Source organism: Lepidothrix coronata, unplaced genomic scaffold (assembly GCF_001604755.1).
Source record: "Lepidothrix coronata isolate B3197 unplaced genomic scaffold, Lepidothrix_coronata-1.0 Scaffold29, whole genome shotgun sequence".
In the NCBI taxonomy this organism is placed as follows: Eukaryota; Metazoa; Chordata; class Aves; order Passeriformes; family Pipridae; genus Lepidothrix; species Lepidothrix coronata.
In genome coordinates, this window is record NW_016690209.1 from 3,370,302 (window position 1) to 3,383,397 (window position 13,096).

General features: G+C 55.1%; 1 protein-coding gene across 1 annotated transcript; it reads left to right on the top strand.

Moving 5' to 3' along the window:
- Window positions 1–1,148: 1,148 nt before the first annotated feature.
- Window positions 1,149–4,197, top strand: NMUR1 (neuromedin U receptor 1). Its single transcript, XM_017810455.1, has 3 exons — window positions 1,149–1,211; window positions 1,659–2,555; window positions 3,794–4,197. The coding sequence occupies exons 2-3, from the start codon at window positions 1,661–1,663 to the stop codon at window positions 4,195–4,197; spliced, it is 1,299 nt and encodes a 432-aa protein (XP_017665944.1). The 5' UTR covers window positions 1,149–1,211; window positions 1,659–1,660.
- Window positions 4,198–13,096: the final 8,899 nt, after the last annotated feature.

Sequence of the window (13,096 nt, forward strand, 5' to 3'; positions counted from 1 at the left end):
AGCCGTCTCATGGAGCGGTGGAGCGATTCCCAGCCGCCTCCCCCCTTACCCACCCCCCCCCTTACTCACCCGCCGCCTCCTCCCCACCTCCGGGGGGTCGGGGCGGGCTGGAAAGCCCGGGGCCGGGGAGCTCCCGCCCCGCAACCGACAGCCCTTCGCCGCCGCAAGGGCATCGGGAGCCCGTGGGCTCCGCTGGCTCCAGGAGGGTCTCGGGCAGGTGCAGCACGTGGAGGAGAGAGGAGCCGCGGGTGGAGTAGGGACACGCATCCACGACACGCGCCCGTGGGGCTCAGGAACGCGTGAGTACCTCTGTGTGCGCGTATCTGTGCGAGTGTGTGCGGGGGGCTGCGGGACGGCAAAGCGGGAGTGCTCCTTGCGGCCGGGGGCTGCCAAAGGACGGGGTGCCCGCACGGAGGACACGCTGGAGAGCAGAGAGACACTGGGAACGGGGAGGGAGCTGAGCCGGACACGGAGCAAGGGGCGATGCTGCGAGCCCAGCAACTTCGTCGCACCGAAGTGTGACAGGAGCCGGCTGGAGCCACCTGCTCCACAGGAGGGTGATTCGGGTGACCCAGGGGTTGCACATCTGGAAGTGGGGACACGCCAAGAAGCCGCAGGGTCCATCTGCATGTCCCCGAGATGAGCCCGGACAACTAGGTGCTGCACAGGCCCCCGTGCCCGGCAGCGCCAGGGCGGCAGCGGGGCTGATCGACGCTTTACTCACCACCGAGGCCATGCAAATGACAAATGCCGGCGTTGCGAAGGCTCCTGGCGGGGCTGGAGACGCCTGCCTGCGCCGCCCTCCCCTGGGACTCTCGGAGTCAATGGGGTTTATTACTTTAACGTTATTTCCTCTCTCTCTGAGGAGCATCTTTTCGGCAGTGCTACGTTGCAGATGAGGAGCCAACCCCTGTCAGGAATAGAGGTCTCGGCACCGGGATTTGCCCAGCCAGCGGTGGGAAAGGAAGCCCCCAGCACACCCCCGGCTCACCCACCAGACTCTCAGCTCACAGAGAACAAGAGGGAGAAGGTGAATAAGGGCAGGCGGCTTCTCCGAGCTGAGCCGAGGGGAGAGCAGCCGCAAGATTTCGTTAGCCTGCCTCTTAAGGCAGTGAAGTCTCCATCCCCTCCCACACTCCCTCCCCAGCCTGACCCTGTCCGGCGCAGGGGTGGTGGGACCTCAGCCTTCAACTGGAGCTTCTCAACAAGCCGTAAGTCCTTCTCATGTTGGAAAATCAATTTTCCCTCAGCTGTTTTATGGTCGCCCTGCCAGTCCCTCTGCACAGCTGGTAGAATTGGAGCTGCGAGTGATTTTTGGGTTTGGCTTTTGGGGCTGTGTCCTGCTCTGCTTCCAGACCCCTGCTGACATTTCCTTGATGACGGGGTGAAGGGGCTAAGGTGGGCTGGGGAGCTGCCAGGGTTGTTTGTAGATGGGAAATTGGGCAAGAAGCACTTGGGAAGCCTGGAGGGAGGTTAGGTGGAGATTTTCCTCTGAGATTTTTGCCAAAGGAAAGGCTGTGGCTGGGGTAGGATGGGCACAAGGGTGCAGAGCAATGGTGATCAGCAGCACCCTGACACCAGTGGGGAGAGGGACGGAGGGAGCAGGGTTAGCAAAGGGGTTGGGAAAGCATCCCGCAAACCTCCCTGTCTCTCTGCAGCCATGAATCCTTACGTCAACTGCTCCAGTCCCGAGTTCCCCCTGTCCCAGCAAGACTTTCCTGTGGAGCCCATCAGTCCTGATCTCAGCAATAGGACTCACGCAGAAACCTTGTTTGACCCCAAGGATGCCAACCTGACAGAGGAGCAGCTGCGGGATAAGTACCTGGGGCCTCGACGGTCCAGCTTCTTTGTCCCAGTGTGTGTCATCTACCTGCTGATCTTCTTGGTGGGGGCTGTGGGCAACACACTTACCTGCATTGTCATCCTCCGGCACCGGTTCATGAGAACACCCACCAACTACTACCTGTTCAGCCTGGCCGTGTCTGACCTGCTGGTGCTGCTGCTGGGGATGCCGCTGGAGCTGTACGACATGTGGAGCAACTACCCCTTCCTGCTGGGTGCCAGCGGCTGCTATTTCAAGACACTGCTCTTTGAGGCCGTTTGCTTCGCCTCCATCCTCAACGTCACAGCCCTGAGCGTGGAGCGCTACATTGCTGTGGTGCACCCGCTCAAAGCCAAGTACGTGGTGACCAGGAATCACGCCAAGAAGGTCATTGTCACCATCTGGGTCTTGTCAGTCATCTGCTCCATTCCCAACACCAGCCTCCATGGGCTGCAGCCTCTCTATGTGCCAGGCCGGGGGCGGGTGCCCGATTCAGAGATCTGCACCCTGGTGAAGCCACGCTTGACCTACAACCTCATCATCCAGATCACCACCATCATCTTCTTCTTCCTGCCCATGGGGACCATCAGTGTCCTCTACCTTCTTATCGGCCTGCAGCTCAAGAAAGAAAAGATGCTGGAAGCCTTGGGAGCCAAGACCAGCAGTAGCCGCAACTGCCACAAGAGTCAGGGGCAGAAGAAAGTCAAGAGGAGGCAGGTCACAAAGATGCTGTGTGAGTCAATGCTGGGGATGGCAGAGCCAGGGAGTATCTCCCAAGGCTGTGTTGTGAGGGTGCTGGGGGGAAACTGAGGCATGGACAGTCCAGAATGCTGAGGCTGGGTCAACCTGGAGGAAGGCTGTGGCTCTGGCTTATGGGGTGTTAGGGCAAAGGCAGATCTGGTTGTTCCAGTACAGCACGACGATTGCTCATGACAGCTCCTTCCCAGCCATGAGACCTCCCCTCCTCAAGGAAAGTGCTGGGTGAGAAAGGGAAAGGAGTTGGGTTGGACTGGGAAAACCTGCTCCCCTTCCCCCAGCCCAGACCTCAAATGCTGGTGGCAATGATGGGATTTCCCAGAGGGGGACCATTTCTGTCTAGCCCCGCAGCCTCTGTCACTGTACTGGGGCAATGACCCAAGGCTGAACTGGAGCATCCTCTGTTCCCCTGCTCTGTGCTCTTGATCTCCTCCCCAGCACAGTCCCCACAGCCTCTGGCCCCCTTCCAGCAGTGGGAGCTGGATGCTCATGGGTAGCTGTCTCTCCCCCGCATGCTGACTTCTGCACGCTCCCAGTCCCGTGATGGCACAGCAATGGCAGGTTGCCCAGCCCAGTCCAACAACAGGGCCAGAGCTGCTTCCCCACCGCGTCCCAGACAAGTGGTAACTCTGCTTCCCCTGGCACCAGGGCTGGGAGGGGGACAAAGGAGGACCCGTCCCTGCATGCCGCAGAGGTGCATCGTGGCACAGGTACGGCAGAGAAGGGGACCCCAGGACTACCTATACATTACCCCCTTTGCTTTCCATCAGCAGAGCTGGGTTATAAAAAAAAATCAAAAACCATAGTACAAGGAAAGGTTGCAAATAGCTCTTGCTCCTTGGACTTTGCTGGTGAAGGTGGCAGGTTCCTGGGGGCTGGATGCCAATAGGTGAGTCCCCCAGCTGTGCTCATGGCCCCAGGGCTGTGGTAGGGCTGCTGCCTACCAATGAGAAATGGAGATATGTGGCACAGGAAGCCCTAGAACAGCCCTGGCAGGAGATGGTGGGAGGGAGATCCTGACCAGACTTCCAAATCCCTCCATGACAAGTCCAAAAGGCACTAGATGGACCTTTCCACTCTCTGTCTTCCTCTCTGTCTTGCATTTTCAGTTCTTTGCTATGGCCAAAGCTGAAATGGGGAGGTGCTTGGCCATGGACTGGAGGTCTCTGGTAAACCCCATCCTCCCAGTAACAATGGCTCCTCATCTCCCCACAGTCGTGCTGGTGGTGGTGTTCGGTATCTGCTGGGCTCCCTTCCACACCGACCGCCTCGTCTGGAGCTTTGTCTCCACCTGGACCAGCAACATGCTCCACATGTTCCAGTACGTCCACATCATCTCAGGTGTCTTCTTCTACCTGAGCTCGGCTGCCAACCCCATCCTCTACAACCTGATGTCCACCCGCTTCCGGGAGATGTTCAAGGAGGTGATGTGTCGCCCCGGCCACCGCCCGCCGTGGTCACGGAAATACTCGCCCAGCGTCACCCGCACCACCACCCGCAGCACCGAGTGCGAGCCCATGCCCGGCTCCAGCGGGCTGCCCCTCTCCGACGCCGAGGAGTACGAGCTGGAGGAGATGGAAAGGGGCCAGGCCACCACCCACACAGCGTCCCTCTGCTGAAGAGTGGGGAGACACGGAAGGACTGGGACCAGCTTTCCTTACCACCAGCATCCACAAGACACTCATTCTGTGGTGGGGAGTGGGGCAGGAGTAATGAAGGGGTCCCTGACTCTCTGGGCTCATCCCACTGGGATGCAAAGGCTGGTTGTATCAACAGCACTGCTCCAGGGACATGGTGGCAGTGGCCATGCTGTGCCCTGGATGCACTGCACGCACTGTGCTCAGCATTAGGGCTGGCCAAGGCATCCCTTGTGATGTGGGGACAGTTGATTTCTATGTCAGAGATATGCCAGCAATTCCCAAAAACATCCCAGCCCAGTGGGGTGAACCCGCAGGGGCTGGTATTGGGGGTGTCAGGCATCCCGGGCTGTTTTGGGGCACAGTGCTGGATGGGTGCCCTGAGAGGTGCTCCTATCTGGGGTGAGACCCATGGAGGTGGGAGAGGTTTGCATGGGATGGAGTGGGGAAAAAACAGTCTGTGGGTGCCTTCTCCCTCAAGATGTCCTCAGGGCTCTCTGGCGCCAACATGACCCTGATTTTGTGGCACCAGTGGGGCCAGCTGGTGTCCAGCTGCAGGGTGATGGTACAGCTCCTTCCTCTCACCCTGCATTCCCAGCTCTTTGAGGGCAAGGGAAGGAGTATGGCTGCTCTCTCCAAAGATGGAGTCTGCAGGGGAAAATACAGGACAAAGGGAGCCCCTGACTGCCTGTAGTGCCAAGGCACAGCTCCATGCCTGTCCTTGTGCCCCATGAATATGCTCCCCTCTCCCCTCTCTGATTAACATCTCATGGGTGCCACCCTCTTCTTCCTCTGCCCACTGTGGCCCCCTGAACCCCTGGGGAATGTGGGGAGCCCTTCTCCATCCCTGCTGTGCACGGATTGAGCCTCACTGAGAATTAAAAAGGGTCATTGGCTTGATTTGTGCTCTCATTGTGTCCCCCAAGACCCAGCGCTGCTCCCAGCATGGGACTGAACCTGGGCCGTGCTCCTGGAGAGGGCCATGTGCCAGGGTGGTGGGCACCAGGGTGGTGGGCACCAGGGTGTTTCACCAGATCTCCCTGAGGGCTCTGCTGCCTCTTTGGGTCTGCGGGTCCAGGCACATTCAGGGCACAGCAGGGAGGGCATTAAGTGGGATGCATGCACCCTTCCTGGTCTCCAGGATGCTCAGGCTGAGCTGGGGCTGGGGCTTTTGCAGAGGGACAGCTGCCTCTAGAGTGGTGGCCATCAGTCTGTCCCCAGACACATGGCTCATAAAATGTCGTGAAAATGCCAGGGAGCGTGGCCTGGCTGGTCATGCTCTCCTGGGGTGGAAGGACCCATCAATTTCGTGTCTGAGATCAATGCTGCTGACTCCCCGGTGTACACCAGGTCCTCCCACAGGATGAAATATTGAGGATCTGAAACGGCAGCTGAGGGACTGTCCAAGCAGCTTGAGCTCTTGCTTTGCACTACTTCCCCAGCCCTGATTCCCTCGGCCAGCTGTGGAGGCTTCCTTGGCTCAGCATCCCATGGCCTTGCCTCTGGGCAGTGTGGACCCTGAGGGGACCTGAGCAGAAATACAGCAGGAGCAAGCCCCAGGCAGAGCACTGGCAGCTGCTGCTCTGCTTCCAGCCCCTTCTGAGCACATCACATGGGACTGTGGCCAGGCCAGTGAATAAAAATGGGCAGGATTTGGAGCTTGCAAACTCCCTCCTGCCCCCATTCACTCAGTCCCTGGCTCAGGGGCAGTGCAGATGGCTCCCCTCCACTTCCCATCCCCACAGCAGGATCTGCCATGGGCAAAGCCCTTCCTCAGCCCTTGTGGGTCCTGTTGGGTGCTGCTGAATGAGGGTGGGCATTGGGCTGCAGTAACTCTGCACTTCAGTGGACTTCAGTCCTGCTGATTGCTTGCAGCCTCTCTCTGGAGGATGTCAGCGTGGCCAAGGGCATTGACATCCCTCTCTGACTGCTGTTGCTGATGGTCCTGGCAGGGAACAGCACTCTGGCAGCCATGTGAAGACTCTTGTTGCTGTTACATGAGTGGATGTGACTGATGCCTCCTTGATGGCCATTATTGTCCCATCTCACTTCACCCAGCCACTTCCCCAGCCAGTAATCTCCAGGGAATGGCTTTTTAATAGGCAGTCAATAGTATTTTATTATGCAGCAACAGACAGGTGCCCACGTGAAGCTTTGGGGTCCCTTGTGCTGAAAGTCGGGAGAACATGTTCCCCTCCTCATGAGCAGCCAGGCTGTGCAAGGATGCAGCTGTGGTTGCTCCAGCTCAAGCTCCTTGTCAGTGCCAGAGGACAGCGTGTGTGTTCCCAGGGTTTTTTTAGGGCATTCTGGGTCTCAGCACAGCTGGAGTAGAGTTCAGAGCAGCCAGAAAGACAAGACACTGGCTTTGCCTTCATCCAGCGTTATGTCCCCAGCTGTCTAGCCATCCCCTGACCTGGGACTCCCCATTCTTCTTGGCTACCCCAAATTCCCCTCTCTGAGATACAGGAGGGGTGTGTTCTGCTCAGGCCGTGGCATACTGGGCAGTGATATTGAGGGCTGCCCCCCTACCCACTCCCCTCAAACACAGCTGGGCCAGGATCACCCTGAAAAACATCCCAACAACTTGGCAAAGCTGCAGCTGCAGCACAGCTGGTGGCACCTCCTGGGTGGAGATGTGTGGGCAAACTTTGCCCCCCTGGCTGTGGTTTGGCAACAGTGTGTGGAGACGTCCGGGGTTACCACGTGCCAGCCAGGCTCTCAAGAGATGCTGGAATCAAAGGCTCCCAGGCAAGTCCTTTAATCCCTTAATTAATAGTAAAATCTGCAGTCAGGGCATGTAACCTAATGAAAAGAACTGATCTCCTCAGGGAGAATGGTTTCATGGAGAGGGTTTTATGCCTCTCCATCACTAGGAAAGCAGTGGTTGATGGCTACTGCCAGCCTCAGGCTCATTGCAGACCCCAGGAAGGGAATTATGGAGCCTGTTAGCACTGAGGACAATGCTCCCAACTGCCTCAAGCCCTCAGGGTCAGTCTAGTCCCTGCTGCCTTCCCAGTATAAATTAGAGGGATTATTCCTGCCAGGGAGGTGGTATAGAAGTAAAAAGCCCTGCGGGACAGGGGAAGACAGAAGCAAGGGATGGGTAAATTGTTCCCACTGCTCCACCTATGTAACTGGCCAGGGGGAATGACTGGCATTTCAGGATGGTTGCAGGGAAGGGGCATCCCAAAACAATGCCTGGGAGTCAACTGAACAAACATTTCAGGACCCAAGGCAGCCCAGAGGGGACAGAGCAGAGGTACATCGAGGGACCAGGAGCTGCAGGGAGTGTGTGATGCCATTGCTCCACGTCTTTGCTTGGAGCTGGGAGAAGCATCTCTCTGTCCCTGCAATATGGAGCACATGGCCAAGTTGGGCTCCACACCACCACCTCCTTTCCAAATACTTAGTCCGAAGAGCCGTTCCCCAAAATGTGTCTCTGTCTCATCTGTCCTCCCAGACTTACAGCAGCTTCTGTCCTGCTCCTGCCTAATCACCTGCTCCTGGCTGCAGGGAGCCCTCCTGCCCTGCCGCGTCCACTCAGCACCCCCACAGTGAGCACCCGTCCTCCTCCATCACCTCTGACCCCGCTCCCAGGAGACTCCCTCCCTCCCAGCAGCTCATGGAGTTGTTTTCCCCCTGCGCTGCCGCACACCCTGAGCGACACAGTATCTCCAGAGCTTTCAGTGAAAAGATTTATCACCATAGCTTTGGGGATTAAAAAGCAATCCATCTGTGAGGCTGCCCCAGCCTTGTAAGGCTTTTTTTTTGTGCTGTGGTTGTTTGCAACAGGCATGGGGTGGTTTTTTTTTTCCTTTACAGAGCCAAACTCAAGTTTTACAGCAATTGCCTTATATATTTGTAGCCATGATAGATGGCTCCTGAGTGTGCCAGCAGATTTTTTGCCGCCCCTTTTCAAGGGAAAATGGTTTCAAGAAAAGAATTGTTTTTCACTTCCTTCGCACAGCCATGGCATGGGGAAAACTTGTCCAGTGTTAATTTAGCAAAGCCCTTGTGTTCCTGGGACTGAGCAGTCCCTGTCTGGGGCTGGGCAGTGGGGCAGATTTGGGCTGCCCAACCATGGATGTGGCACAGCAGCCTTTCCCACCAAGATCCCAGACTTTGTGAGGGGAGCAGGGAAGCAGGAAAATGCAGGTGTCAGGAAACCACAGGGATGTGCTGGGTTTGAGCTTAGGCAGCTTTTTGAACCATATTTCATTTATTTCTCTTGAATCCCAGGATAGTGGTGGTGGTGAAAAGCCAACACCCAGGGGGACAGACAGTGAGAGATCATAGAATCATAGAATAGTTCAGGTTGGAAGGGACCTTTGAATGTTATCTAGTCCAACCCCCAACATATATATGTAGAATTTGATTCTGCTCCAAGGGGGCACTCCTGGGCTCAGCTTTTAGCCCCATCTTCCTGCTGCTTCCCAAAGAGCCAGGATTCTCACAGAAAATAGCTTTCAGGCAGCCTCGTGCTGTTGGAGGCTGGGAAGAGGCGGTGTGGGAAGCACAGCCCACCCAAGGGCCTGGATGGAGGAGCTCAGGTGCAGTTCTGGATGTCTCAGGCTGACTCAGCTGTGGTGCAGTGTGACTGTCACCTGCACTGGGGATGTCCTTCTCCACGTCACAGCAAACCCAACAGCCCTGGAGGAACCAGGCCATGTGCAGGGAAGGGATGGCATCCCTGTACCCCACCTCTCCCTACCTTAGGGCATGCAGGGAGGGAACGCACTAGGGCTAGAGGGACAAAAGACATCCCTAAGAAGTGAAGGTCTGGGTGTTATTTCCTTTTTGAAATCCCACTGTCGTCATGGCAGGGTGAGGGGAAGGACAGAGGTTCAATGCACAGTGCAGTCTAGCAGGGACAACGCATTAAAGCCACCGGGTACCTCACAAGCATCACCTGGGACAGTGTTAAAATCCCACCTCAGTGGGTTAGAAGAGAAGAGACTGCCTGGTTAGCCCACGCCTTCTCCCATCGCGACTGTGTTGTTGCTAAAGATGACAGAATTTATGTCAGAGGAGCCTGTGTGATGCTTAATTTTGTTCATGGGGACACTTTGGTTAAGAAATGAAAGTGATGCATAATTAGCGCAGCAGTAAGTGGATTAAAGCTGGCTGCATGGCAGAGCTCTGAGGCTAATGGGGACTGCTAATGACTGGCTATGATTGCTGGCAGGACTGGAGGGATTGGGCTCAGCCCCTAGGCCCCAGATTGTCCCTGCATATTGTCCCTGAACAGGTCCCCAGGGCTTAGGGAGTGCAAGTAGAGCACCCTGAGACTGACCTGGAGAATAAAAGCCCTGCAAAGGACTTCCCCACAGCCACACAAGCGACACTTTGGGTCCCAAGCACACATGTCCCAGGGGTCTGCCCTGGTCCCCTCTGTGAGATGAGGGGGCACCAGCTCTCCAGTCCTCATTGGGGTGGAATAAATTCCAGTATGAAGAGGAAGGCTGGGATGCCCTGACTGGGAAAAGCTAACTTTTATCTAGTGTTATATATATATTTAGAACCAGTGAAACTGATCTCTGACCAGTCCCTATTGTCCCTGAGCAGGTCCTTAAGGGTGGTGGTGGAGTCTCTCAAGGGGAAATGCCTCCTCATGGATTGGGTGCTTTTCTATGATGTCAGCTCCTCTTCAAATGTGGTCGTGAGAGTGTCTGCTTCTGCTAAGGACCCGTCTGTGTCACAGAATCAGGAAGGGAATAACAGCCCCTGCTCCTCCATTCCACCATGCCCAGATGGCATCTTCCCTCCTGGCAGCTGGCAGTACCTGGGCTGAATCCCTCCAAAATGAGTTTGAATGAAAACAAGTAAAAACCCAAGATATGGACCCAGGCTCAGGGCTAGACCCCAGCTGTCTCTGCTGCAACATTATTATAGTGGCAGACTTTAATTATGTGGGTTTATCACTCTTTGTGCTTATCACGGCAGCCAGGGTGAGTTTGTCTTCTCAGTTCAGGACTATTTAATGTGGTGCATTGGAGAAAGCTGTCTGAGAGGCATTTGGAGGCCAAATACATCTTTCTTCTTATCTTTCTTTGGCGGCTGGAGTGACTGTCTCACATTACAGACGATCTCACATTAATGATGCTGAGACTGAGAATGAGACATCCTCTTCCGCCCCCAGAGCTTGCATCAGGCACAGGATGGTCCCAGCTGGCCCTGGGGCTGAAAGCCAGGCCAAAAGCTGTATTTCACACAGCAATCAGCCTGAGGCTGCCAGGAGGTGAGGACACAGGTTCACAGTAGGTATTTGGCAGAGACTGAGTAGCTTCCCCAGGCAAGCTCCTCTCCATTCCCCGGCAGGGCAGGTAGGTGCCTGCAGGGGCAGGAGCTGCCAATGGGCAGCAGAAAATAAATACACAGACATAAATCTGTTTTCCTCAGCTCCGTGCTTGACCTCTTCCAGGACAGCTGCTAGAAACTCTTTGCTGCCTGACACTTGCTTGTGTAGGCTCGTAAAGAAACTCAGCAGCATAGCCCTTCATGCCCAGCCAGGGGATGCTCCAAGGAGGGGGGGAATCCCTGGGGTGCTGCAGCTTTATGGCAAATGGTGGACAAGGTCCTGTTTTCTCAAGGGAGGCTTTTGGCTTGTTGGTCTTATCCCTTTCAGGCAACTTCCACCTCAAGAAGCATTCCTACAGGTTCCCTGTCTCCCTTGGCTGGGCTAGGTCCCACAACCCATCAGTCTTCATGTGTGCTCTCGCATGGCAGTGGTTTCAGCACACAGAAGGATGTTCCTTCCCCAGCTAGACCTCACTGTGGCAGACACCTGCTTTTCAGTGTCCTGCTCACAGGGAGAAGTGTGAGCTCTGGCACCACTTCTCCCTTCCTGGCATCTCCCACTACTGCCATTACTGCAGCTCCCCACCCCCCCCTGCCCAGTTATCACTGGCCCAAAGCACCCCCTCCTCTGCACACCAACCCCTCCAGCACTTGGCTCAGTTTAATTCCTTTTAATTTGTCATCCCTTGCTCAGAACAGCTGGGACCAATTTGCTGCTGCTGTCACCAGAAAGAAATCAAGTTAATGACAAGAAAGACATTATAATTTAGGAGACCCATCAAGCCTCACCGCTGTATTAATAAGGAACAGGGAGGATATTGCTGCTGCCTGCTTTGCTCTTCTCTCCCACACCTACAGCCCCAAGCCATCCTGGGAGCCTGTTAGCAATACCAGGCTCAAGCTGCCTTTTTTCAGGTACTGCCTTGTATTTGCATTTGTGTTTTCAAGTGATTTCTGCTCTGGCTAAAGGGAGATTCACATCTCGCTACAGCTCTTCACTTGTCCAAACTTATCCTGGCCTCAGCTCCAAATCTCTCTGATGGGACTGATTTAAACAACCTCCTTGCACAGATGGAAAAGCAAATGGCTTGAGCTGGGTTTCATTCCTATTTTTCTGTGGCAATCCTGGCTGACAGGCGGTGAGTCCATCTGGCAGGAGCCCGAAACACAACAGCAGCAAGTGCCGTGCTAAAGCATCATCTGTGCGAGCTGGGAGCCCTGCAAGATCAGGGCTGTGTGAGAACTTCTTCAGCCCCCTGCCCTGGGAGAAGGGAGGTGGATGAGGCATTTCTACTGATTGTGTGTGTGATGGATCACTGAACAGCAGCAAAAAGCTAAAAGAAAGAAAATAGAGTAAATGGTGATAGTTGCAATGAAAAGCACCCACTTGCACCCAGTGGGGTGGGTGAGTGTGGCCATAGAAGCATTTAAAGGTTTTTCCTCCTAAAATAGGATTTGTATCTCTCTGGTGATTGTCTCTGTGCAGATGTAGCTGGGAGGTGTAACAGAGTTTAATCCCTATTCCAAAAGCCACTGGGTTGCAGTAGGAAACCATCCATCCTTGGAACTGACATAGGTCTGATGGGCCCTATCTTCAAGCATCTCCTCCCTTGCCGGGAGCACCAGACTTAGGAGGCGTCTCTGTGTCCATGTGCTGTTCCTCACAGCTCCTGGCCTGCTTCCTTGCCCCAAAGGTTTAACATCCCCCCAGTGCAACAACTCTCCAGAGCTGAACAGGTTCTTTGGCTGACAGTGGTGCAATTTTATTCTGCAGGTGTGTGTTGGGAGATGCTGGGATCAGCAGTGAGGTACCCTGTGCATGGCTCATGATTATCCACCCTAAACCTACTAGTAACAGGTTTGGGGATCTCTAACCCCATTCAGGAGGTCCCAATACTTGACTTTTCTGTGCCAATGATGATTTTGGTCACTAAGCCTGACTGTGCTTGAGGCAGGAGTTGGGAGAACAATTTAAAACAGCAGGAAAGACCAGGCTAAGCAATCTGGCGTCCTTTCAATTTAGCACCCAGAGGGAGCTGGAGCATCTCCAAGCACAAGCTGCAGGGAGACATGGTCCCACTGCAGTCCATGCAGGACCCTCCATGCTTGGTGTGTTTTCACACCCTCTGGTCGTTCCTGAGCTAAATTCATCTTTCAATACCAAGAGGGTGAAGCTCAGGCTGTGCAGTACTGCACTAGTCCTGCAGGAATGACAGTGCAAATACAGCTCAGCGCTCTTTTAGACTCACTAAGGTTTGCCTTAAGATAGTTTTCCAGCAAATCCCTGCCAGATTCTGGGGCAGGGACCCAGGGATGCACTTGTCTCCTCTGTCTTTGTCAGATGTGAAAACAACTCTTGACCCCCACCTTTGGCCAATCTGCATGATCTTTTCAATAACCCCATCCCGGTTTTGGCCAAGACTTTGGCAAAAGATTGATGGTGAAACGAGGCTCTGTGTTAACCCCTGCACTGCTGCAGCAGGTGTTTGTGAGGGCTCAGGCTAGTCCTGAACAAAAACCTCCTGTCTCTTCTCTGTGCACAGGCAGCCTTTACCTGCAGTGTGATAGAGGCACTTGAAAACTG

Bases quoted from the DNA above. Each gene is read 5' to 3' on its own strand.
- NMUR1 (XM_017810455.1), top strand. From the start codon at position 1,661: ATGAATCCTTACGTCAACTGCTCCAGTCCCGAGTTCCCCCTGTCCCAG. The intron at 2,556-3,793 runs GTGAGTCAATGC...ATCTCCCCACAG, and splicing joins GCAGGTCACAAAGATGCTGT to TCGTGCTGGTGGTGGTGTTC.